This window comes from Chroicocephalus ridibundus, chromosome 1 (assembly GCF_963924245.1).
Source record: "Chroicocephalus ridibundus chromosome 1, bChrRid1.1, whole genome shotgun sequence".
NCBI lineage: Eukaryota > Metazoa > Chordata > Aves > Charadriiformes > Laridae > Chroicocephalus > Chroicocephalus ridibundus.
This window is the reverse complement of record NC_086284.1, coordinates 180,782,500-180,808,548: the sequence shown is the minus strand read 5'-3', so window position 1 is coordinate 180,808,548 and position 26,049 is coordinate 180,782,500. Positions and strand designations below refer to the sequence as shown.

The window sequence follows — 26,049 nt, the reverse complement described above, 5'->3', positions numbered from 1 at the left end:
GTTTTCCTTCAGCCTCTGCTCCCAACAGCTGGGAGAGGATGGGGAGCAGGGACCCCAGGCCACAGAGTAATTGGCCTCTGCTGAGAAAGTTGAAAGCAAGCTAGACATTTTGTGATGGAAATTTTTCTGCTTCCCATCCATCCCCCACCAAAGTCAGGCCATCCATGTGGAAAGTTTGGATTGTGATAGTCAACAAAGAAATATGCCATTGAGTAATTTCTGATCTGGCTTTATTTGCAGTTGTCCTGAAACGTAGCTTTTTGAATGTTAATAAGAATACAGGTTTATGACTCAGAAGCGGACAGTGGGAGAGGAGTACTTAACTGTCTGAGCTTACCTTTAATTCTTGTACTTCTAACTCAAGTAAGATATCGTGAGCACCTTTTCTTAATATCTGCCTGCTTATACCATCCCCCATTTCCAGTTGTGGACTAGCAGATTGCTGGAAATGGGTGGACGCCCATCTTAACCAAAAAAGAGACATCAGAAAGAAAGTGGATTAATGCTGAGAAGGGGAGATTCATTTTTAAAAAGATACTTGGTTCTTGTCACAGTGGAATTAAGAAATCTTATTCCTCTCACTTGATATATGGCACATCCCTACTCCCGTACATCTGTCCGGATGCACGCCTAAGCAGCACACTTTCAAAGTGTCCTTGAGAGTGGCTCATCTTTTGTGCACAAGTTACAGGATGATAAAGTCTCTGTAATAATCATTTATTGTTTCCAATTTCCATCTGTATCCGGGTGTAATGTTCACAGATTCAAAAAGCTGGAACAGGCAGGTATTGGCTAAGTAGCCCACCTGGCTCCACTTATCCCCCTTTCAAATTAGAGGCAATGTAACCCAAAACCTCTATCTTCTGCTTTTTAACATTTCACACAAACTCATTTGGGAAATTTATTGTGGCTTTAAAAAGATCTGACTTTTTTATTTGGTGCGTCACACTGCAAGAACAGTACAGTACCTGTTAGCCAGATGGTACAGGAATAACAGGCCAAAAGGTACCAGATTTCTTATTTAGAGTCTGCTGTGAAACATGCATATCAGATTCAGGTGATATTAATGAAAAAATAATGCTGGAAAAGTTACAAGCCATTATTCCATGCAGAAATGGCATTTTTCCCCTTTTACAAGCACTCTCAAGTTAAATAAGCTTTGAACTTTCAGATCTTTCTGTTTGCGGGGGTTTGCTTATAACAGTCATGTAGCCAATATGACGACATGTTTGGAAGAGGCCCAGGTATTTTTAATCAGTGAGACCATGCTGCAATGTATGAAACAGATTTAAACTGCTTTTGCCTTCACATGACCAAAATTTTCTCTAACTTAATATAAAGTCAGTATAACCAACCCACCAGAATCCAGGAAAGTTTACTGCTCCTAAGCAGGCTAGGCTGCATTATAATCTTAATTGTCAGCCCTAATAGGATCTTGTGAGGGTTTTATGAAAATCAATTTCGTTTTAGAGATCGTAAATGGTGCAGCGGCTCTGTCAGCGGGAGCGCTATCAAACTGCTTTACTGTCATATCAAAATTAATATCCAGTTTTCTTTCTTGTTGGTATTAAACCGGACCAGATGTTTGCTTTGAGTTTGTAAACCCCTGGTAACAGTGACAAACAGGATGAAAGTCATAGGGGAAAACAACCCCAGCGCCGGCACTCGGAGCCAGTCGGTCCCCACCCCGCTCTGCTCCCCACTGAGCACGAATAAGCCATCCCTCCCACGGGGTCGTTTGCTCGCTCGTTCGGTTGTTTGTTTGTTTGGAGGGAACTGGGTTAGAGTAGCTCAACTTCAAATGAAAAACACATCCTAATCTAGTGGGACCTGCACTGGAAATAATGCATCAGAGCGTCCTGGCCCTTCCTGAGGCCTGATCTGCACTAAAGTTTGGCCGCTGGAGCTGTGCCTCAATTAGGAGTTTCCAGACTTGCCGACAAAGTCATGCCAGCAGAGCCCTAGTGTAGACAGGATCTGCTGGGAAACAGCTTCTTTCGGTCATCTTGTGTAGCTCCTTTGGGGAACACTGTCTGCTTTTCTCCTTATGAGGGCTTATTCCTTTAGACGTGCCGTCAGATCCTTCCCAGCCCAGCCAGCACCACAGTTCACCATGTCCTCACCCCCTGTGACTTTTCCCCTCTTCACGTCCATGGTGGCAATCACAAGTTGATGTGATGGAATGCGTGGGGTCACATCTAGTTGCAGGGCCATGCTAAACCCCAGTTACAAGGAGGTTTCCTGCCATGACCACGGGGTTGGCGAGGAGAGGTGACAAAGGTGCAGGGATATTTAAAACTAAGAGGAAGCTTTAGGTAGACCTGCTCCAAGATGTTTGATCCTCCCTCATGTTCTTCTCTCTCAAATAAGCCAGCACACCACTTCATGTGCCAGTATGTCAGTATCTCCAAACCACTGGCACCATTTCTTGCTTCCTTCCTCCTAGGGGAACCTTTGGCGTTTGGAGTCCCAGTTCAGTATCACCAACAGGGACCTGACTCAGTCCCCTCAAAGCCTCGGTCTGCTGCGGCTTTCAGTCCTCCATGGGTAGGTCCTCCTCACCGCAGGGGCTGACCAGCCCCTCTCAGACCCATTCTTCCTCCCACAAGCTCCCCACAGATCTTGCCTACCATAACAAATATAAAATGCATAAACCTACCCAATACCTCACTTCATAAAAAAGTTAACCCTAGTGATAGCAAAAGTATGCAAAATAACAGCAAAACCTAATCACAGCAGGAGGAAGTGTACAAAACTCCTGATCTCAGCTACTATTAACATCTGTGTAGGATGTTCTCGCTCTGTAACATGGAAAATGGAAATTCCTATAATTTTCCTGTTTTGTAGGAGCATTATAGTTTACCTGATTTGTGAGATGAGATAATGAGCTGAGGTCTTAGACTAAAGTAATATAGGAAAGTGTTAGTTTCAATAAGGACCGAATTATATCTTTAGCTGTGAATTTACAGGGTTTTCCAAATTTAAGACAGGCCATTTTAAACATGACCAAGGAAAAAATAAAAACGAAAAAAGGGTGCCTTTCTAACTTAAAATAATATTGACATAATTTTCTTGGATTTTCACATTATTTTGAAAAGAACTTCAAAGTATGTCTGTCAGAATGTTATTAATAAGGTGTAAAATGGCTCATATGCTAACTTTCGTCACATCTCATTACAAATTTAAAAAAAAAAGAAAAAAAGAGAAAATATTTCTGCAAAGTAAATTTAGCTTAAGTGCATTATTATTTTTTTCAGCAAAATGGGTCATTGGCGTAAACCTGTGAACATTTTTTGGTTTTCCATGGTTTGATGAATATTAAACATATTCCATTGAATTCATATGATGAATGTGCAAAGTCATTTGAAACAGAAAGGAAAAACATATCTGAACAGGCTTTTTTGCAACAAGATTTAAACTGCGCACGGCTTCAGTCAGAAGGCTTGGAAGGCAGCTTAATTTCTTTGAGCTATGAGACAGAAGGCCAAAGCCCTCAGCAGAAGTAAATTGGTATTGCTCCACCGAACACATTGGAGCCGTGCTAATGGCAAAGGAATCATGCTGATTGACATCAGATGAGGATTTGGCCCCATTGCGTCTCCTGGGTGAATGAGATTTTCTGTGTTAAAGAGAACACTATTATTCCACAAATGGCACAGCACTGTCGCCCTGAACACTTACTGGCTTTTTACAAACCGTCTTTTCCCAAACATTCCTTAATCTAAATCAGGGTAAATAGGACAAAACAGGTTTCCGTTTCCTAAGATCGTGATGTGGTGCTTTTTGTTGCTGCTCTGGGCTTGCACAAGTTCACTGTATCTGCTCGAACATGGACTCCTGCCTATGGATGTTGTCTGGCCACCAGACTGATACTCTTCAATATTTTTTAGAAAAAATAGATACATTCCTAAGAAACCGACACTTGCCGCTTTAGCAGTTTAAGTGTTTACAGTTAACAAGTACCATCCTCCGCAGAATTCTGCAGCTTCAGAAAAGCATAACAACACATGGTTTAAAAATCTGCGAAATGATGCTGATACCTTATTAGTTCATTGCTGCTGTGCAAATCCATCTCGTCTGCTACCACCTCACCTGCCCCCCAGAGTCCTTAACACTCAGTTCTGCTCTCTAACATTTGCAAAAATATACGGAAAAGTCAAAATAACAAATTATAAGGTGACTGTGAAAGCTTATTTTCCATGCACAGTGCTAAGCCATATTCCAGTGGGGTGGACGTTTCTTGGCTGCAGGCAGATGCCACGCTTTGAAGAAGTGCTAAGCTGTATCTTGAGCTTGACAGCAGGCTGCTGGCATGGAGGCCACTGTAACCCATATCTCTAGTGACGACTTGCACGTTTGTCAGTGCGTCTGGGCCCAAATAATCGTATATCCTTGTTAGAATTTGTCACACGCTAGGGTACGGGCGACCTCCTGAGCTTTGCGAAGTGTGTAGCAACACCACTGCATTGATTACAGTAACAAGACACATACCACATACAAAATATATACAAGACATACCTTGGAGAACAAATGGAAAGCAAAAGCCTGGGGTCACAAATTTTCCATGTGTCCTACGGCTCCGTTGCTGCAGAAAACTGCCCTGTATGTATGGACATGCCTCAGGACAACCCATGAACATTAACTAAGGCAGCCCTTGTTGCCTTGCTTTCTCTTATCACCGGGGTTTCAAACTCCCCAGCATTTTCCATGCTAACATAATTTTGCTCCCAGGTGCATAACAAAGTCCCAAATTAGAAAGTGTAGCCGAACTACACTTTGCAGCCTTAAAATGTTTTAGTTATTCCCTTCCTTACAGCCTTCTCTCCCTTTCTGCTGCCTACAAAATTAATTTAGTCATAATGCCTGTGGCTTTGCTGATTCCCTGTCACATCTTCATGTGGACAAGTCACTTAAGTCCGCAAGAGCATTTGTGTCTGTTTCTCAGTCTCAGAGTTGGGTCAACTGCTTCAGACCACAGCCTATATACCATGCTCTTATTTCCAGCATGGTGTGAAGCCAGTGTAGCCCCATTAGCATTCCTAATAGTACGTTACCTGAATATCTAACTCATAGCAGGATTTTAACACAATCATTCTGTTGTCAGCATAAACCAAACTTTTCTAGACTTTTAATTTTTATATCTAAGCTGCCTGTTGCAATAACCCAGGTAACTGATCATCGAGTGATAACAAATCCTTTTCTAGGGGCCAAGACATTGAACCAAGCCTTAACGTAAATTGTCTCACTTAAGGTGAGGAAGAAATCTGTGCAGGCCTTCCAGGTGTGACACAAGGGTCCACAGCAGCTTCTGGAGCCCAGGCAGAAGACCTTAGCAGTTTAAAAGACACTAAATGCTTCGTTAGGTGACTGGTTCCCACTTAATTTGTCCAATCTCAATTTGATAAATAGACCCACTGATGTCCAGAACAGATCAGGGAACCTCTATATTTTCTCTATTCGGAGACATTAGCATGTTTGTGATGTGATGGTCATGGTCCACAATATGCAGGAGTACGTAAAGTGTGTTCCCCTGTGAAATACTCTCTAAATCTTCAGTCTGTTCGCTTGCATTTCTTCAGTAAGTGTCAATATTAATTTGTGTTTTCATGTCTTTGTACGTATTTCTCATTTCTGCCTACGTAGTTCCAGGCTCTCTAACACATTTCTATTCCAATATAACTTAAAGCAATAGCCATCAGACAATAGGCATAAATTCAAACCATGGATCTGCAAGCACAGAAAGTTTATACCAGCTATATCACCTACAGTTTCAAGCTTCAGGAATGGCTGCCATATGACCAGAAATACATCAAATGTCCCCCTTGAAAGATATAAAACCCACTCCACCTGCTCACAAAATTCTCCACACCAGCATGAAATCCATGGCAGTTATTCCTTTTACATAACGTTGTTGTGGTTACTGCAGTTAGAGCCACGCATTATTAAAATTGACTTGCATTATTAACATCAACTTATGGTCGCTGCCATCCAAAAAAAAATTAGTCTTTTGAGATATTTGAAGCAGAGCCAATTTCAGCTCTGAAAAACTGCTCTTGAAGTCTTTTGTCCACAACTTTTTGCATCTGTAGCACATCTCCCATTCTAAAGCCACAGGCATTTTTTTTTCTCAGATGGTTTGTATATTTCTTTGTATATATATTTTAAAAATTATGCTTAAACAAGTTAGCCGCACTGTACTTCAGAGTGGCCTCTTCATTCTATTGATTCAAATCCTTTTTCCACTGGCTGAAAGACTGAGAAATAATAACACAAAAAAGGTAATAGCAGGAAGTTCCCCGTGTCACCATAAGAGTCCACATGTAGAATGAGAGCAGAATCTTAAATCACATGGAGAAGGTAATTCATGGTAATTGTTTGTGCTATGGTATTAAGCACGTCAGAGATAGCACATCTGGATCCTTTGTACCACGACCACAGTACCCAAAACCGTAACTGACAGACAATTTCCTGTACTTAATGTGACGAACTCCTTCAGAACCTTGAACGTCTCTTAGAGGAGAGGACATTTTTGAAATCCAACCACTATAAAACGAGCCCTCATTTCCTTCCCATTTCAGCACACTCTGTTGTGTTCGGTAGTCTGTAATTTCTCATTTGTGCTGACAAACAGTCCCGTCCTTGATCAGTTTGCAAGAGGCTCCAGGGAGCCATCATGCTTGCCATCAGGTTGGGTTGTAAACTTCTGTCTTGTCGCTCCGATCACGTTCCGGTTCATGTAATTCCCATTCTGGCTCCCTGGATTCCTCTCCCAGTTGCAATTAGGAATGACATTCTCATTCACTTCCTTTTCTGATGTTCTGAGCCTTGTTGCCACATGATCCTTACTCCCCACCCCATCTGTTTGCCTGTCTATAAACATATATGGAACAGCAATAGCCCGGGTATCGAGGCAGCGTGCTCCCAACTCCTTTGCTACAGCCATGGGAGAAGTGATTGCAATTAGCTTTCTACGCAGTGACAAAGTGCTGGCATATTTCTTCGGTATATTCATTCCTATTCCTACTCACACCATTACTGTATACTTTTTATTAAACAATTACCTCAGTCACTGCTTTTCTCGAAAGGCTCTATTTGAATCCTGTGCCAGAGGATCCCAACAATATTTACAGCAGTAGAAACTTGTCCAGGCAGGGACAGAAATACACAGCCAACATTCATTTCCATGGCTCCACTTACTGATATTTGTTACCCTTAATAATCAATGATACAGATATTAAGCCTTAGTCAAAGATGGTTTTGACAAACATGTTTGAACAAAACCCAATACATTCTAAAATACATTTTTTTAACAGAAACAGTAGTAAGTACATTCAATTCTTTTCTCATCCCCAACAGAATCAAATTTACAGAAGATCTTTCCTGGTCTGAATTAACTGGAATAATAAAGAACTTAATGTCAAGTTGAGTAATGATAGATATAATGGTTCAGAGTGTAGCTGCTGCTTTAATTCATGAATATAATAAAATGGAGTTTAGGAAACATTTGTATTACAGTGAAGTAATACATTCAGCTGAAACTTTAGCAAGAAAACACATTACCGCAACAAAATAGTCAGTATTCATATATCACCCTGGGTTTAGCTGATTTGGCGAATCTTTTAAATAACAAACACCACAAAAGCACAGTTTGAAACAGCTCAGAAACACATTATGTTCATTTAATAGCAGATGTGAAACTACTGACACTTTGGGCCTTTTAATACAATCCCTGGCATCCACCCCACTAATTAACCTCCTTGCGTTAGCAATATCACAGACTTTCAGCGTAAAGAGCTGGTACACTGAAATGCCTTGAGACAGTTTTATGAAGCTGTCTGAGAGAGCACTTGGGTTTGTCCATATTCAGTGCCTGCTTCTCTCACCAGTTTCCTCCACCAGCCTCGTGTGAGCAAGTCCGTTAGCACAGTTTAGTTCAGTTTTCATGAAAAAAATGGGCCCAAAAGTTTTTTCCACTCTTGCACAAGTTAATGTAGATGAAGAAACTGGAGTCTCTCTGATGAATTATACTAGCTGAATTTGAGCTCCTCACTCACTGATTGGGAAGGAAGAATATTATATGTCTCCTATCCCTCTTGCTGCTCAAGGACGTCCCTTGCCTCTTACTCCTTCATGCCTTTTCCACTTCTCTGGTTCCTGTCTTTTAAAAAATTCTCGACTGCTTGGGCAAATTTTATAAAATCTAGGGGTAAGGGGATATTGCTGTGGAGACTTGTTATTCTCTACAAGGAGAGAGAATTTGTAAGTGGATTTGAGACAGAAAGGGAGAGGCACGATTTTCCCATTCCTCCCCAGTGTCCAAGTTCAGATAGATAAAGGATTCAACCCTATCAAGTGGCGAATGACATCACCCCTCTGCCTCCCCCAGAAACCCAAGCAGGCTCAGCATTTTGCAAAATACACTGAGGGTCAGCTTACAGTTCAGAAAAGAAAGACTTGAAAACAACAAAAAGTAATTTAATCCAAACCACTGCACAAAAAGAGAGCCCTTCAGTGAAAGGATGAGAATATTGCTATTGACAGGGGTGGGGAGAAAACCTGCCAGTTTTCTTGATATATAATTATCAAGAATAATCAAATTGCCATGGATGAAGCCAGAAGAGATCCAAGCCTCCCTTTGGTCCCTCAGTGAGGTCCTAATGTAACACTTCCACACATCGGCACAGCCCGGTCCCTTCCTGGAGGAGCAGTGTCAAGGCAGCTTCCCTAGCCTGAACCTTTGTGGGGGTAGGTTTTGGTTCTGGCCTGGAGCAGCATTAGGTGTCTGCTCTATAACTGGCTGACCCAAAGTCAAATATCCCCCCAGTTGAGGAGGGCTGAATCCAGCCTAAATCAGCTGAGTTTTCTCCCATGCCAGAAAACTTTTGGCTAAGCAATTAGGACAGGTCTCACAGTAGAGCCGAAGAACTGGCTTTTAATTTTGTGGTTTCAATCTTATTTCAGAATTTAAACTGATAATCCTCCATCTTAATTTAAAAATAAACCCTGCTGCCTCACTTAATCCTGTCTCTAAACATACTTGGGTCAGATCTTCAGTGCCCTGGTGTCCTTCCCAGAGGGAAAGCCAGTGGTTCGCTCTCCTTAGGTTCATTCCCCAGGGATCCCTGGGGGCCGTGCAGCTAACAGAGCTGTCTCTTGGGACACCCTTTGGCTACAGCTCTGCTCTGATGAGCCCCAGCTGCAACATTGGCTTCTTAGGGGCCCTGATAGCCAGACAAAGTTGGGGCAGATTTGGCATTGCATGAAGGACAGGTTGAACTGGCTTTCAACAGGACAGCCAGGACACAAAGATGGATCAGGGCCAAACTCCCCTCACGCTGAGCTGAGTGCAGCAAACCCTTGGATCTTGATAAGCTCGATATCTTCATTCTTTTTTCTTTCAAATTAACCTGTTCTGTTTCGCTTCATTCTTCTTTCATTTTTCAAAATCAGATCTCTTCTGTCTTTGGCTATCTGCCTCTGTCTTTTTCTTCATTGTTTTTTGTTTCCAGTAATAGACTTATTAACATTCCCTTCATTGTCTATGGCATTCCTGACATTACTTTACTGACTCATATTTTACCATAAACTATAACTTTGTTCTTTTTCTATTCATGCTGTATTTTTCCCCCAAATGAAATCCCTCCTGAGAACAGTACGTTCCCCCAAAATCCCTTAAATGATGTAACAAATCATTCTTTGGAGATAGCTTGACCCAGGTGTGATGTCTTATCTCTTGCCATTAAATAGTTGTTTGGTTTTGACATGATAAATCACTAGTTTGTGTTAAATGGCATTCAACTCCCCTAGCAAAGGCAAGGATGCTTTGTCTTTCTTCCTACCACTCTTTTCTTATACTATTTAAGATTGTAATGATATATGGGGTTTTCTGCCTTTGCTATTCCAAAGCACTAAGGTCTTGGCCATGTGTCTTTCCTCTCTATGCTTGATTTTATTGGGTAACATTGAGAGGAAAATAACCTTGGATGAGATTGTTGTGAAAAAACAAAATAACCTTCCCCAACACTCCACAAAAGAAAGCCCTTATGGTTTTATTGTTCTATCGAGGATTTATTGTCAAATTCCATTTCAGCGATTCCAGACATCATGATTAAAAAGTGGATGTGGACTCAGAAAAATGTCCCATTGTTATTTTGAGTCAATTGCTAACACAAAATGTTCTCTGATAAGAATAGCAAGAGGACTCCCTGAAGGAGTGGTGCTGGGATATCTGTTACAGCATCGTGGCTCAGAGAGGGACATTCCTGCACAGCAGATGAATCTCATCCTACCAGCACAGAGAGTAAGCAGGGGTCATTTCCTAGCAGGCTGTGTTATGACTGAGAAAAAAGGTCAATGAATCAATGAATAATCAATGCACCCTCACGGAACATTATACTAATGTTCTTTCCCAACTGAGAACTGCTTCTATTGATTTTAACAAGCTTGGTATTGTAGGGTGGGATTCATTCACTCCAACTTTACCCATCTGCAATGCAAATGACTCGTCTAACCTCTGTGGACATCTATTTCAGAATGAGATGGCACAAATCCTAGATGTGCTTATTCCTCTCATTGATTATAACGGGCATCCAAACAGGTAGCTCAGACATGACGGGGGAGGGGGTGTGTGGGGTGTTGAACTAGGTGATCTTTAATGGTCGCTTCCAACCCAAACAATTCTGTGATTCTATGATTCTATAAGATGAATTTCTACTCTGTCAAGTTCTGCATATGGCAAGGTGAATCCCATCCATCCAGATGGTTTTTTGCTTGGTATTTTGCCTTTTCTGTTGAAAAATGGAGGAGAAAACTTCAGGAGGCTACAGAACTTTACAAGCAAATAAGTCTTGCAATATTAGAAGCAATGAGCATGTTTTAGAGGCAAACTCACTGCAGCAGCAAGTTGGTAATATTCTGAATGATTCCATTGATTCAATCCTGTTTAAACAGTCGTGGTGGTATGTAATCATAGTACTTTAGTTTTATCCCTTAGAGCATTAGGAAATAAAGACAAATTGCCTAAATAAAGAGAGGAGCTGTTCACCTTGCTCCAGATGAAACTCTTGTGTCAAAGTTCCTCACTGAAGACAACATTTTGCTGTTGAATTTAATGGCACCACAGTCTTAACCAAAAAGTCTGTTGTATCATACGTCATTATGTTGACAAAAAAAGGAGGATATTTTGAGCGCTGTATCCAAAACATTGAAGTACTATGATTATATGCTACCATGACAGTAGGAAGGGTCGCAATCCCATCAGAGGTATACCTGCTGCGGCACAGACATAAACATGGCCACAGACCCTTCAAGATGTACCTGCTCTCATGTGGACTTATTCATGGCCACAGACGCTTCAGGATGTCCTGCTCCCGCACGGACTCATCCACAGGTCACAGTACCTTTGACTTGAGTCCACACCGGACTTCCATCCTGTCCAGTACAGCAGCATAGAAGCAGTGATGCCCTGGCCATCTGCCAGCCCAGGCACATCACCATTGCTGTTATCAAAATGTTCTCAGGCACAGTAAAGTAAAATGATAAGCAGTACAGCAGTAGAGCAAGCAGAAAAAGCAAAACACAGCCACTAACGAGCATTTCAATATACAGTGAGGCAATCAAACCCCATGGCAAGCACAGAAGCTTGACAATTAATAGCCAAACAGCAATAACAGCTATAAATTCATTCTAATGCATTACAATCAAATCTTTTGTTATCTGAACCCTCCAAGCCCCATTTTGGGTGCCAAAAAAGGACTGCCGTGGTTTAGCCCCCAGACAGCAACCAAGCAGCACACAGCTGCTTGCTCACTTTCCCTGCAGCGGGATTGGGGAAGAGAATCGGAACAGTGAAAGTGAAAAAACTTGTGGTTTGAGATAAAAATAGTTTAATAATTGAAATAAAATAATAATGGATTAATTATTATTGTTCATTAATAGGTATTTGTAATGAAATGGAAAATAGCAAAGAAAGTGAAATAAAACCCAAGAAAAACAAGTGATGCAAATGAAAGCAATTGCTTACCACCAACCGATCAATGCCCAGACAGTTCCCAAGCAACAGCCCCCCCCACACCAACTTTCCCCCTAGTTTTATTGCTGAGTGTGATGTCATATGGTACAGAATATCCGTTTGGTCAGTTGGAGTCAGCTGTCCCGGCTGTGTCCCCTCTCAACTTCTTGTGTACCCCCAGACTTTTCTTTGGCAGGGCGGTACGAGGAGAAGAAAAAGCCTCGAGGCAGTGTAAGCACTGCTCAGCAGTAACCAAAACATCCCTGTGTTATCAGCGCTGTTTCCAGCACAAATCCAAAACATAGCCCCATACTAGCTATTATGAAGAAAATTAACTCTATCCCAGCCAAAACCAGCATACCAGGCTGTAGACAACAAAAATTTACATGTATGAACACCTTCCTTTATACATCTGCCCCCTCCCAGAGTAGATACAGGACTGGATTTGTGTCCAAACCAGCGTCCAACCTTGCGTCAACGTTCATGACAAATCCCTAGCAGTAATACTCAAGTTTACAGCAGCCTGAAGCTAACTACTTCTGGTAGCAAGGGTGATCTGCCATTTTCCCTTCATGTCCATCTGCTAGGCATCCACAGCTCTGAGCCCTCTCTCTAGGGGAGACCCTCTGGTCCTTTGTTCAAAGAGAACATTCCTTCTCATGGGAAGGAGTAGAAGGAAGATGAAGATGCAATTCTGTCTTTCTGTAGTGATAATCCAAGAGTCCAGCTGCCGTCCCATGATCTGGGTGATTCAGGCTCAGCTCGTAGGATTTCAAATCACGGGTAAGATTTGCACAGGAAAAAACAGTCTGGGGGGGAGGAGGAGCCAGAAGCCAGTGTTTCTCCTTCCAGGGAGTACGGCTGGGTTATGGAGTCATGCTTTTTCTCTGGTCCAACAAAGTTTGAATTCTTCTGGCACAGCTTCTGAGGTTCAGCAAAGGGAAGGGCAAGTGCCAGAACTGTCTGGTAACTAGATGACTTTCCTGGGAGACACATGAATTTCTGAAAACAGCTCTCACTGCTTGGCGTAATGGTCTGAGTGCTAGGGAGAGGGTAGGGGATCGTACACAAACTTTTACTCTGGATGTGTTTCAAAAGAAAGTGTTTGCTGCAGATGAATTTTACCTGAACCCAGTCCTGTCACTATAAGGCATGGACAAAGATCTCTGCTCAAGGAAATCTTTTCATGTATTTCTAAGCAACAGTTGCATGGCTCTGTCAAATTGGGAGCAGTTGGGTGTGTTTTGAGACAGTCATAGAATGATAGAATCATCGAGTCATCTAGGTTGGAAGGGACCTTTAAGACCATTGAGTCCAGCCATTAACCTAACACTGACAAAACCACCACTAAACCACGTCCCTCAGCACCACGTCGTGGGCACTTGTGGGGTATTAAAATAGAAGCGCATGGTACGTGGTTTTCTCTTCAGAGCAGCTGCCTGAAGGCGTTTAAAGCTGCTCCTAAAGATGAAGATGGGGTCCCAGCAGGACTGGTGAACACAGCTAGCCCCCAATGCACAACCGCGAGGCCATTGGCATGCTGTGGAAAACAGATCCCTATGGGCATCGTTACACATCTTCATACCTTTAAAAAACCCGCTGCTGGATGCCACTTACTTTCTGTGAGGGAGCCACCAGGGCCACCCTGGGGGCCAGGACCAAGCGGGGTGGCAGGGCAGGGCCTGGCAGCCGGGGCCCATCCCACCCCTCCAGCCAGGCAAAGGGCAGCTGGAGGGCACTGGGACAGCCCCAGCCCCAGGCACCTCCCTGGGGATGAGGACAGACTGGGGACAGGCCAGGACATGGGCCCATGGCTGGGCAGGGCAGGGCTGTGGGGAGCTGGAGGCCAGCTGCTGCAGCATGGCCGGGGCAGGGGCTGATGGCCCTTGGGGGGCTGACATGGGGTCCTGGGCCATTGGCAGGGTGCGGGGAGCACGGGGGGACTGGGCAGAGACAGTCAGGGCTGTCAGTGGTCAGTCCAAAGGCAAGTTTATTTTATATTGGTGCTGCTGTGTAGGTGGCCATGCCCTCTGTTGTCCACCAGCTGCTGGGGAGCCCACCACTCACCTCACCCGCACGGCTCCTGTGTACGTCTCGCCTCCCTCCACACAGGCTTGGATTTCACCCTTGATGCATATTTGCAAAACACGTGCCACTAAATCCGACTCCCGAATGCAATCTAAGCATCATTGGGGCCTGAGAGTGACCATCGCAGCTGTCAGGATGTTGATTTAAATGCCCCTGAAGGGAAATGCGGCTTTCCTATTTGGATGAAAGTTAGTCCCTGCGCTTCTCACGAGTAACAAACCCCTGACCGTATATACCATATCGAGTGTCAAACTGACCTGCACCACAAGCAAAGCCGCCTGGGGGCATGTGATTCCCCGGACCAGTCAGCCACCGCAAGATCGTTTGCAGCTGTTGAGGGTGACTCTGCTTCGGGTGGCGTAACACCCACGTGGACACGCTGCGGGGTGAACTCGGAATCTCAACATGACTTAAACGCTATCTTCAGACAAAATAAACTCCTCAGAAACATAAACAAAGACGTTTATTGCAAATAAAAATTCACATTCGTATCATTAAGACTTATGAAGTATAAGGAGGTCATTTTGCAAATTGTGAAGCGTCCGTGCACACAAGGGCTGCCGTTTTCATCAGAACAGCTGCCTGGGACATGCATATATTTATGTGAATGTGCCAAGCCAAATATGCCTCTATCTACAAAGGTTTTGATTTGGCTGGTGACATCGTTCTGACACTTCCACAGTTTCATTTTCTCTGGATCTGGCAGTAGAGGCTCATAGAAAACCCCAAACCCAGAATCTGGAAAACAAAGACATTTCTGGTATTACTTGGCAGTCCTGGAAATCCCAGGATACAACCGATACACAGTGGGAACATTTTGTTTGCAAATGTCTTGGATTTACACGCAGGCTAAGTTTGCTATGCAGAAGATCTTTTCCAATGTAATTCTTAAAGAACATGACTCTAGAATATAGCCATTTTAATGAAATCAGTATGTACCACAGGTAAGACTGCAGACATGATGGAAAACTTTCATTTGTTTAAAAGATGGATTGCCTCTGTGGATGGGGAACCCTGTAACTCTGCGGGTTTAAAATGCAGTTGTTAGCTGCAACAGAGCAGCAAATACTGAGAAGTTCTAGAAATTCGGACAAAAATCCCGTCTTTTATTTTCTAAGAAAGCTGGAGAAACTATCTGATTCTATTGCGTATTCTAAGGGCTGTTTCCCTTTGAAATCTCTCTTACACTGTCACTCTTGTGTAAATATATGTGTAAAGGTATACATGTGTATATGTATACAGGCATACATCTATACACATAGCCCCCCCTCTAGAGTGGCAAACGATCATGCAAAAAGTATTTAATATTCATCAGTAATAGATTTGGGATAGAAACACTGAGTCCACTAAAGAAGCTGTTGCTTGAAATACAAAATTCAGTGAGGGTCACTTTCTGTAGTGGGAATTACTGGGAGAAACTCCACAGCCTGTGACAGACAGCTGGCGAGAGCAGAAGATCGGAATGCTTCCTTCTGGATTTAAAATTAACCAGTCTGTGAAGGTGTTTCTCAAAAGTGGAAAGTATCCAAACGACACTTATGAAGCCATGAACACAAGGATGCTTCATTTATTTAAGGAAGAGACAGTGGAGAGCATACAGAACACAGGGGTACAACTAAGATGAGGGGATAAACTCACAGCTGGAATAAGCAGACAGGGCTTCCCTGACATACCCACATTTTCACTTGCGCCCAAGTTGAAACTAGGCCCTTCTTCTCATTATCGTTTCCACTAATAGGGTGAGCTGAGACCATTAACAGCCTGCAAGTGGCATAATGGAACAGGCAAAGGGGGGAAGACAAAGGAAGGGCACTTTTCCTTGTCCATGTCTTTTTATCTGGGGTTTTGCAGAGCAGAGAGATGGTTAAGCACATGGCCTTTGATACGCAATCACTTGAAAAGTCATAATATGTTAATATCTTTGGAAAGGCTAAATGTTTATCAAGTGCAAATTGCCAGCTGACAATTTGTACCAGCTGAGGCTCATATTGTTTGTTCATGTTGTTTTCTAATCCTTTTATGATTGGGAGAGGCAACCACCACAGAAAATGCCAACTGGAGAACAGGGAAGAATGGTGGCCAATGAACTAAAGGCTACAACTCGTAACTGCAGTAACTAGAGCAAAGTGACTTATAACTTACCTTTGGGATACAGATGCAATTTTACGCTTCTATTTTATTTTTAAAGGCCTTTTAATATGGGTGTATTTCACCTATTTCCCCCCCAAAGTCTATGTACAGGTGAGAGACCTGACCCCCCACATATACCACCTTAAATAACATGAAGCCTGTGCCGAATGAGAAATTAGTGGCCTGTCCTCTCCCAGTGCTGCAGCTGCGTAACTCTTCCCTGCTTACTATTATTTTCCTGGAAATGTATTTTTGATTTGGGGCTCTTGCCCACTCTTCTACCATGAGGAGCAATCCTCTGCCAATGATGTTAAGAAGTTTTCACTCAGAATAACAGACTGAACTCTGCACAGCAATCTTCGTCATTTCTGCTTTTCCCTCAAACATCCATTGGTGGGGGGTGAGGGAGGAGGGAAACCACAGAGGAATAGTGAAAAGAGAAAATGACCGAAGAAAGCAACATGATGAAATCCCCTGTTTCTTTGTTATTTTCTCCTAATCAAAGCCTATTCGTCAAGTAGCTGACTGGATAACCTCATTGTTTTTCCTCCTCTCTTCGGAGAAACTTTTGCATGTTATTCTTCAGTGTATGATGAAGCAATTAAAATAAAGAGCTCACATACTCTGCTTTTTTTACACACAGGAGTATATGGAGCGGCACAGGTGTGCACTCAGGCACATTCACGCACCATCTTGAGGGCTAAATTATGCCTCAGAATAATAATTTTGTACCATGATTTCTCCGTGATAAGAATATGCAGTTTAGGGGCTAAGTTTTCTTATGAGATTACTTTTTTCTCAAGCAAAGAGGGAAAGAGGAGGAAAAGACCAGCTCTTCTGCCTCGTGTCTTCCTGGGGCTGGGTATCTGCACAGCCTTCTGTCCACAGGGCTCACTGTCAAGGCACAGGACTGTCAAATCTTTGCAGAAAAAAGTGCCACGTGCTAAACTTATCCAGGTAGCAGGGTGGTCCGATCCCACCTGAAGTTCGCAGCTCGGCAGCCATATACTGTTTATATGAAATAACAGTAAGGTTATAGCTAAGGCGAGAGGTGGTTTTCCCTCATCTATTAATTGAGCAAGCCAGGTGTTTTAATCCCATTCCCAGTGTATTTCTGAGTAGAACATATTGCTTGTCAACTAGTAAATATTTTAATGGTGTATACTGGTACCTCAATAACGGCCAGTCCAAAGGCAATCCCCATAATTATGAGCAGATGGTCTTTAAGGTATTCCATAATCACTTCTTTGCACGGCTGAAAAAATAAGACAAAATTAATAATTATAGGTAAGCAATATTATCCTAAGGTTATTAGGAATGCATCCTCTAAAGTAACTCCTCTCACGCTTGCTGCCTCTCTCTCTGCATTGAAGAAAGGCTATTTGAATTTACTCTGCCTTGTTGCTAACAAACACAAAGAATACAGCTATAGACACCTTGTGCTCTGACAAAAACATCTAGTCTTTGCCTTCCCAAATACAAAGATGAATTTTGTAGCTGATCATAAAAGGGTACAATTTAAAATGACGATATAGAGCTGTAATGTCTAATGTTTGCATGACTTTCAGTTGACAAGGGAAGAAGTACTTATGCTTCATTTGCCACTAGGAAAGAGCGATTGCAGCAATGACCAGAAGGAAAACTTCAGTTTCCCACTAATCTGATCTTTGGATTTGAAAATTCAAAGCCGAATATTAGAATCAGGTTCCACTATCAATATTTGGGTATAAAACCTAGCTTAAATATTAATTTTGTCATATGTTTGGTGGTCTTGGGCTGAGAGGAAGAAAGTGATCATATCTGAGGTTCTCAGCAGAGCTACTCTCCTTTTTAATAAATGCATACATCTGTTCTTATAATGACTACATCTTCTCCAGGCATTGACAATACTCCTTTTGCAAACTGTAGGGAAAGCCAAGTACAGCTACTACAGTACTGTGCCAACACTACAACTGCCTTCCCCCCAGATATAATGCGTAGTTATATTCCTTCACCGTATTTCCTCCCTCACAATAAACACATGGGTCTTCTCCTTCCAGTTCTTCTAAAAAACCTCTCATTTAAGCTGACTCAGAACTGCACTGAATTTCAAATCTTTTTTCCTGGATCAGAAGAGTCAAATGTCTTTACCAGCCTCTAACACCACCGTGAAATCTGCGTGTTCATTTGAGCGATATCTTGCACCTGCAGTAATTTCACTGATCGCTTCTCATGTGTCCTTTGAGGGTTTGCCTGAGGCCAAAAAGACATTAAAATGTGGCCAAAACAGCCTCTTTGTATACATCTTATTTCCAGATTGGGTTCTGGCATCCTCTACTTAACCAGACTGTTCCCTCACTTTAAAACAGTATTTGCTTCTGTGGGACTACCTAGGGAGGAAATTAGTGTTCAGGCAGGACCTGGCTAAGGAGCTATGCATTTAGAAAAGCATAAAACCAGATTTGGACATTTGCTAAAATCTGCTTTTTGCTAGGTGCAGACTGGCAAACTTTGTACCACCAGCATTTACAAATGCAGCTATTTTGTGCTAGTTTTCCACGTGTTTTTTCTTATTTTTCCTACTATGCATGGAGTCCACATTTCCATATAAAGAGACATATAAATCTTGAAATTAATTAATTGAGATCTCTGTTGCCCACCTTCCAGTTTTTGAGTATGCTTTCTTATTGCCTGTCACCAGACTTTTTTGCCTTATTATTATATTTACTGCCACAAACTTTTCAAAAGGCTGTAGTTGTAGGAAATTAACTTTGAGCACGCTGCCATGAAGCCTACAACATGTAAGGTTTCTTTCCAGCAAATCCTGCAAAATGTCTCTGGGGTTTTGTACTAAAGGACTAAGGTCTTGGATTTAATGTGTTCATTTTTCAATATCCCTTAGACCTTTGAAAGCCTCTGAGTCAACATGTCTACCACCAGAATGAGCCTGGGTGGGATCACAACCTTCTGAGAAAGGAATGAGAGCCAAAGACTAGCCAACGTGCTGCTCTGACCCAAAGGCATACACTGACCCCAAAGACATAGTAGTTTCCACCCAAAGTAACCAGGCAGAACTGCTGAGGTCCGAAGGGTGCTGCACTGCACGGCTAAGGTAGGGGCATCCCAGGAAGAGGAAGCAGCAGTGTATTTCATGTATGCACAGTCATTTCATAAGAGATGCCACAGGGGCAATTCTGGCTAACAAACAGAAGACAAAACTTTGCCTTTTTGGAAAGATACAGAACTGCTAAGTATGCCAGTCACCAAAGACAACCTTGGGTTAAAAACCTCTTTTTGGAAAGGAGAGTGGAACATTATATTTTTCTTACTGTTTTATAAATGTATCTGCCGTCATAGATGGCGCAGAGGTCTGCTGCTGGGTTCGCTTCTTCACACTCACAGACTTTATTGCCACCAATAAGAGTATTAAAATTTTTTCCCCAGTCTGCAGGTCCATTCAGCAAACCACAGCACTGTTGCTGCAAAAAAGGAGGAAATGGGGAGATGAGGAAAAAAGTGGTGATTTGCAGTTGGAGGAGAGTAAAGGAGGGAGCTGAGAGGAACAACGAAGGAGAAAATTCCTTTCCTCTTTTCCCATGGGGAAGTTTTACCAAACTGGGGAAGTTTTACCAAACTGGAATGTCCCAAATACCCTTTATGTTTCCACACCAGTTATAAGAATGTAAGTGCACAAGTTTAAAAAAAAAAAGACAAAACAAGCAAACAAACAAACAAACAAACAAGCAAACAAAAAATGGAAAGAAGACCAGACTTTCAGTATACAGTGCTCAAAAAACATTAATGTACTATGAAGCTAGTAAGTCAGTGACAGAATGGAACTGGAACATGCAACAATGTTGGCTATAGTATTTTTTGAGAATCAAGTCTTCTTTCTGCAGGTTATACTTGCAGAAGGTAAGTAACAGCTCCAGTAACATCCACATTTCACATCTGAAAAGCCAAGCTGAAAATGTAAAATTCAGGCACATAAAACTCGGAAATCTAGAAAAATAACCACCTCGAATGATGGTTAGCCCTTTAAATTAGAAATGGACTGAGGAGGCCAGGGGTCCATTTGGGGTTTGTGAAACCTAAACCAGGTGCAGCTCCACTTCATGTTCCACTTTATTCAAGCCACTAAAGCTCAGGGGTGCAGACTTGGGTTTGAGGTCCTTCCTCTTTTAAAAGGCAGCTGGAAATGTTCACGTAATTTTGTATAAAAGCAAAGGCCATGGGACATAATAAAGCAATCCTGGTCTACTTAAAAATTAATACAGTAATTATGGCATTTTTCATTTTGCTCACCCTTCAATCATCTCTCCAGGGAGCTGCTTATTATATCAGAAGAAATAAGCTGGCTCAGAGGCAGAGGACGGGGCTAGAGGTGGAATGGGGAAGGAGAAGCGGAAGTGATATAAGCCACCCAAATATTGTTTCTTGCTTCCTTTTCTTTCACACCAGAAGCCTTTAAAAATATAGGAATTCTTTAAGCCTACCCATCAAAGTCATCACCCATTAGGGTCTGAAAAAAAAATAACAGCAGCACTCTGTCAATGTACAGATACAGTGGGAGGGGCGAAGGTCTACACCATCAATGGTATCAGTGAGATTCAAGGGCATTCTCGTTGTGATACCCAGGAGCAAGCTGGCACTAAGTGTCTGCCTTCTGGGGTCCTGCATGTGGCGGAAGCCAGGACAGGTATAAGCAAAGTGAAAACAAACCTCCCTTTTATCGTAGTTTCCTCCCCCTTCTTACACAGTGAAGTATAGCATTTAATGACTTCACAGCAATAGGATATTCCAAATGAAATACACTCCTGAAGTTTTCCTTATCCCTGGGGTAATCTGGATAGTTCTTAGCTGGGATACAGTGAAGAAGCAATGCCCCTTCAGAAAAGAAAGCTGTTACAAAGGAGCAGGCAACCTTCTCAGGAAAAATCTTAGCTAATTGTCAGTCTCACTTGCATGTTGTGTGTCCTTGCTCCATTGCGCTTATAAACACTACTGCACAAAGAAATCATTACAGAAAGCCCATGTCATATCAAGAGAGCAGAAGCCCTTTGTGTCATCTTTTAACTTGCATTTAAGTCAGACCCTTCCCCATCCCCAGGGAATGAAATTCAAATCTATGGCAGAGTAGCCATAAAATGAAGCATAGATAAATGATAGAGATGGAACAGATAGCAACAACTGCTGCCCTTCGTTACATTTTAATTACCTTTCTCTGAAACTTGTGGAACTTCTCTTGAAACGCTTTAGCTTCTTCTGAAGAGTTTTGCAACAACTTCACATCCTCCAGGAGAGTCTTGTTAAGGGATGTTTCAATCTGCAAGTCCAAATATTTTATTAGTTTTCGGGGTAGAAACAAAACTCTGGGAAGACATCAATGAAAATGCAGAATAATACTGTACCTGAGATCTGTACACTGCTCCTAAAATACCTCCTGTGACCTGAAGTATCAGGATCAGCAGCAGCCCAATAAAAAACTAGGAAGAAAACAAAAGGGGGAGAAAACTATAGTACTTTTGACCAAGATGATACAATTTCTTCTAAGTGAATGTCAAGCTTTCATGTGCTTGAATAACCATGTAGGTAGAATGAACTAAAGTTCCAGTCAGAGCTGTTTGAGTTATTCCTTCTTTGGCGATGAGAAAAGGGGGTGCTTGAGACAGAGTGTGTTCAGCTGGTGGTCATAACAAGGTGCACACCACAGCAGCAGTATGATGGGCAGTGTGTAGGTGAGGTGTTGGGCAGGGGGACAGGAAGGACGTTTTAGGAGGACCAGCAAAGGGAGCAACTGGGAATGTATGAAATTAAGTGGGATAGGTATTGGCGGAGGACTGGTGGAGGGAACTTCGGTGATGACTGGATGGCAAAAAAAGCTAGTGACATGCTAGGGGCTCTCTGGACCCTGTCTTCTTCTTGATATGGCCACCCATCACTTTTTCTGCACTTAGAATTCAGAAGGGGCTCTGGGATAAGGTAAGCAATGAAAACACATGATCACAATCAAGCATTTCGTTAAACAAAAAGGCCCCCATCCTCATTTGGTACTACTTGCAAGGACCTTATCCATCAAATGTAGCTGTGGCCTGATAAGGTAGCCAAATGTTTTTCTTTCCTACCAACAGCAGCATGCACCGGCTCTCCTTTATGGCACCACAGCACCCCAAAAACCCAAGGACCATAATGATGGAGCCCACGGCTATCAGCAGATCAACCCCTGCAAACAGGCTGCTGTCTATGTCCAACTCCTGAAAAGAGAGGGGAAAAAAAAATCTTTCAGCTACAAGAAGCTTCTCCTAAAAACATCTGTATCCCCCAAAACAAGAGAATTATTTCACAACTGATAAACATACTGATTAGCAATCACGGAGATATTCTGACCCATAAATAAACAAAACTCTAATGCCCCCTTCTTAAATGTTTTGTTGGGGAGCTCAGTAGAACCTGGCTTTTCTCAGTCTTTGTCTCCGCACAAGATGAAAGTCAACTTTACAGAGTAAATAAAAGATCTCTTGTCTTTAAAGTGGCTTTCAGTCAATGAATCTTTGCTTTTTACTGGAAGTAGCAAAATTGATTATCTCGAAATCTCTCCTACATTAACCAAATGTTAAAGAAACAAAACCTCTGTTTGTCATTAGAAGGCCAGGAACATACTCTGACTGTTCCTGAGAGAACGCTTCTCAGACCGATGCTGGATATACCAGAGAAATAGTTGAATGTATTTTCCAAAGCAATTTTCTTTTTCTTCTTTTTAGGCATGATCTCTAATATTATCCTCAGAGATGAGGACTGTATTTTGATGTGTGGGACATTCAACTAAACAATTCATATTCCTCAATATTATTAAATATCAATCAGTTCCCATAGGAATGAATAAGGCCAAAGGCCAAAATAGAGAAAACGTTCAAAGAATATTTTCCAGCGTGGCTGGTGCCAAGATTAGCAAAAATGTCTGGAAGTTGTCACATTTATCTTCTGATGGAAATTGCAAAGGTATATAGACATGTATAATTTGAAGAATGTGTTGTTCTTTCCCCATCCAAGTTGGACTGAACCTCCTGTTATTTATTCTTAGAAAGCTCTATTCATCTACAGCCAAATCCTTATGGTCTGTTCAATTATTACTCAGGCAAAACATACATTGGTTTTGAATAGGAACTTTGCCTGCCTAGAGGAAAAAATGTGAGAAAATGCTTTCAATTTTGGTCCCTAACTCTTAATTTACAGGTTTTGGGGAGTGCTAAGCGTCACTTCAGCAAACCAATTTGGGATACACTTAAGTATGCTTTTCTGAGTAGGAAATCTCTCAAAAAATAAGAAAGGATATGGTGGTTATGGTTTTCCCGGCTCCCTTGTACCATCTAAGCCACCATACTAGAGATGGTCAACTAGCAAGTATGGCATTTTTAGCCTGTTGTAAAATGTTGACTGAGGAGTGAAAGTCACCATTATTCTTCTTCCACAACGGAGAATGGCAGAACTCTCCACAATGACCTAATTTGACCTAATTAACCCCATGGCACAACGTCGTCATGAACTGAGTTCTGTTGCATCCATCCTCTGTGAGACACAAGATATGTGGAACTGGCTAAGAGCAACAGTGTCATCAGCCAAATGCCAGGAAATATATAAAGCTATCTTCTTATCTCCCCCATCTTTTTATTTCCAGATGGGAAATATACTGACTTAAAAATTATTGTTCTTAATTGACAGGCTGCTGTAGGGCAGCAGAGGAGTGAGTGATCTGAAGATCTGCAACTTAATCTATACTAAAGGCTCAATCTGAAAGCTGAATAAAATGCGCTTTTTTCACAGTACTCCTTTTTTTCACTTCTGTGGCCAGAAAGCCTTTTTGGAAATAGAAGTATGCAAATCAAATTTTCAAGTTCATTTACATTTCTGTAGCCCAAGCTCAGAAGAAGAAATATACTGCTTAAAACTTAGAGTCAGGTTGCTCTTCCTCTTAGTATAACAAAGTACCAACATACAAAGATTGCACAGTGCCTTTCAGAGAAGCACGTACGAGCTGTGAAATCTGCTTCACTCAAGGATGGCAGAAAACATAGTGCAAGTCAGAGACCAGCGCCACTGGGAGCCCATCTGGCAAAAGGTTGGCAGGGCCCACAGGGCCAAAGGGCCTTTGCACCAAAAGGAGCAGCCTCTGCTGCAAGTCTGCAAAATCAAGGGATCTTCAAAATTGTACTTCCTCTAGCTTTGCAGAAAAGGAAATTCATAAAGTCTGAAGTAATTTAATAACCCAGATAAAATCCAGGAAGGGAACTCAGGGGCTCTCTTCTCTCCCCTTCAGGAGGGCTGTTGGGACATTTTAATCCTAAATAAAGATTTTTGGGTCTCCAAAGCTCTTTCTATGTAGATATGAGGGGAAAAGGATGCAGTATTTTTAAGGAACCACTGAAAACAGAAGGGAAAAATTCTTGCTCCCTTTTGAAGTTGCACTTACTAGGGAAATAAGAATTGTGTTATTCAAGACAGTGAGAAAGGTAAAAATATTCCCTAAAAACACATGGAAGTAACCTTAGGAATATAGTTGACTATACTATTCTAATACAGAGAGACATAGAAAAGTCTAGGAACCGCATGGCTCCTCATTATTTTCTCTAAAACTGAAATCAATAACAAAACCACCATTAGTTTTCATTAGAGAAGAGAGACACGTGTTTTCCAACAGAAATCTGTGTGCATCTGTAAGAACCTATGTTAATAACACTAAAAGGCATTTATTGTAGTCCCATGTCTGTGCTTACGTCAATCACTTTATCTGACTACCTGCACCCTCTTGTTTAATCTTAAACATCACAAAATGCATGAGTCTTTACCCACACAAGCCACCTCAACAAAAACATAACAAATTTGTGGAAATGAAAATGGGAAATGAAAGTGTGTGCAGTAGCTTCCACATTTTACATGGTTCTGGTATGACTGTATGCATTCACCTGCTGAGCATCTTTGCTGACACGGATCCATACAGAGACTCCCAAAATAATGGAACCACACACCTGAAGGAGAAAACAAAGAATATTTAGAGAGATCAGCAATTTTAGATTAACATTCAACATCCAAATTACACCAGATGCTGGCCAAAATTCTGAAATCATTTGTTTGGCAAAGTGAAAGACACATGAGTTGCTGGAGCATAGAATTCATATCCAGTAAACTTCATAAGGGTAGTTAAATATTCAGTTATGCACCAAATCCCTGATGTTTCTACCTCAGAGGACTCCGCATTTCCTTGATGATTTATACATGTGGTTGGGAAGCACACAGAAATTCTGTCAGATGAGAGAGGAATATAAATTGCTGTAGTATGTATATAACATGACTGTAAAGAACATTGTTTCTTGTATAATGGAAACACGTGAGATTTGATAAGGGACGTTGGTATAAACATTGCTTCTAGTATTATTCAGGACACATATCTAGAGACATATTCTCTATGGTTAAACTATCAGGAAAAGTTCTAAATAAAGTCTTTCTGATATTTCTATTGCAACAATATCTGGCCATCTCCAATTCTTAGAATATTTCTCTTACAAAAATGCCAGTTGTGATAGTTAGTATTTCCATTATATTTTTACACAAAAAAGACTTACTCAGTCGTGTACATGTGAAAGTTAGATTAGAATGACTTGTTTTAGGGTGCTGAAGTCAGGACAGATGAATCCCAACACGTTCCCTAATCACTAATTGTGCTTCTGTTTTATTGATCGTTGAGGTACTGTTCCACTACACAGCAGTCACTCTATTCCTAACCTTGTCCGTGATGATTCTCACACAGAATTTCTCTTTATTAAGTGTTGGAGACAGGTAGTTAAGAG

The 26,049-nt window shown here is 41.9% G+C and overlaps 1 protein-coding gene across 1 annotated transcript in view; it reads right to left on the bottom strand.

Moving 5' to 3' along the window:
• Window positions 1-14,542: 14,542 nt before the first annotated feature.
• Window positions 14,543-26,049, bottom strand: part of TSPAN8 (tetraspanin 8) — a 14,775-nt gene continuing 3,268 nt past the window's right edge. The window contains exons 2-8 of the mRNA XM_063322946.1: window positions 25,168-25,230; window positions 22,333-22,461; window positions 21,619-21,693; window positions 21,426-21,533; window positions 19,537-19,686; window positions 17,400-17,483; window positions 14,543-14,836 (exon numbers count right to left, since the gene is read on the bottom strand). Of these exons, the coding sequence (XP_063179016.1) occupies window positions 14,783-14,836; window positions 17,400-17,483; window positions 19,537-19,686; window positions 21,426-21,533; window positions 21,619-21,693; window positions 22,333-22,461; window positions 25,168-25,230 (663 nt within the window). The 3' untranslated portion in view covers window positions 14,543-14,782. The remainder of the gene's footprint in view (window positions 14,837-17,399; window positions 17,484-19,536; window positions 19,687-21,425; window positions 21,534-21,618; window positions 21,694-22,332; window positions 22,462-25,167; window positions 25,231-26,049) is intronic.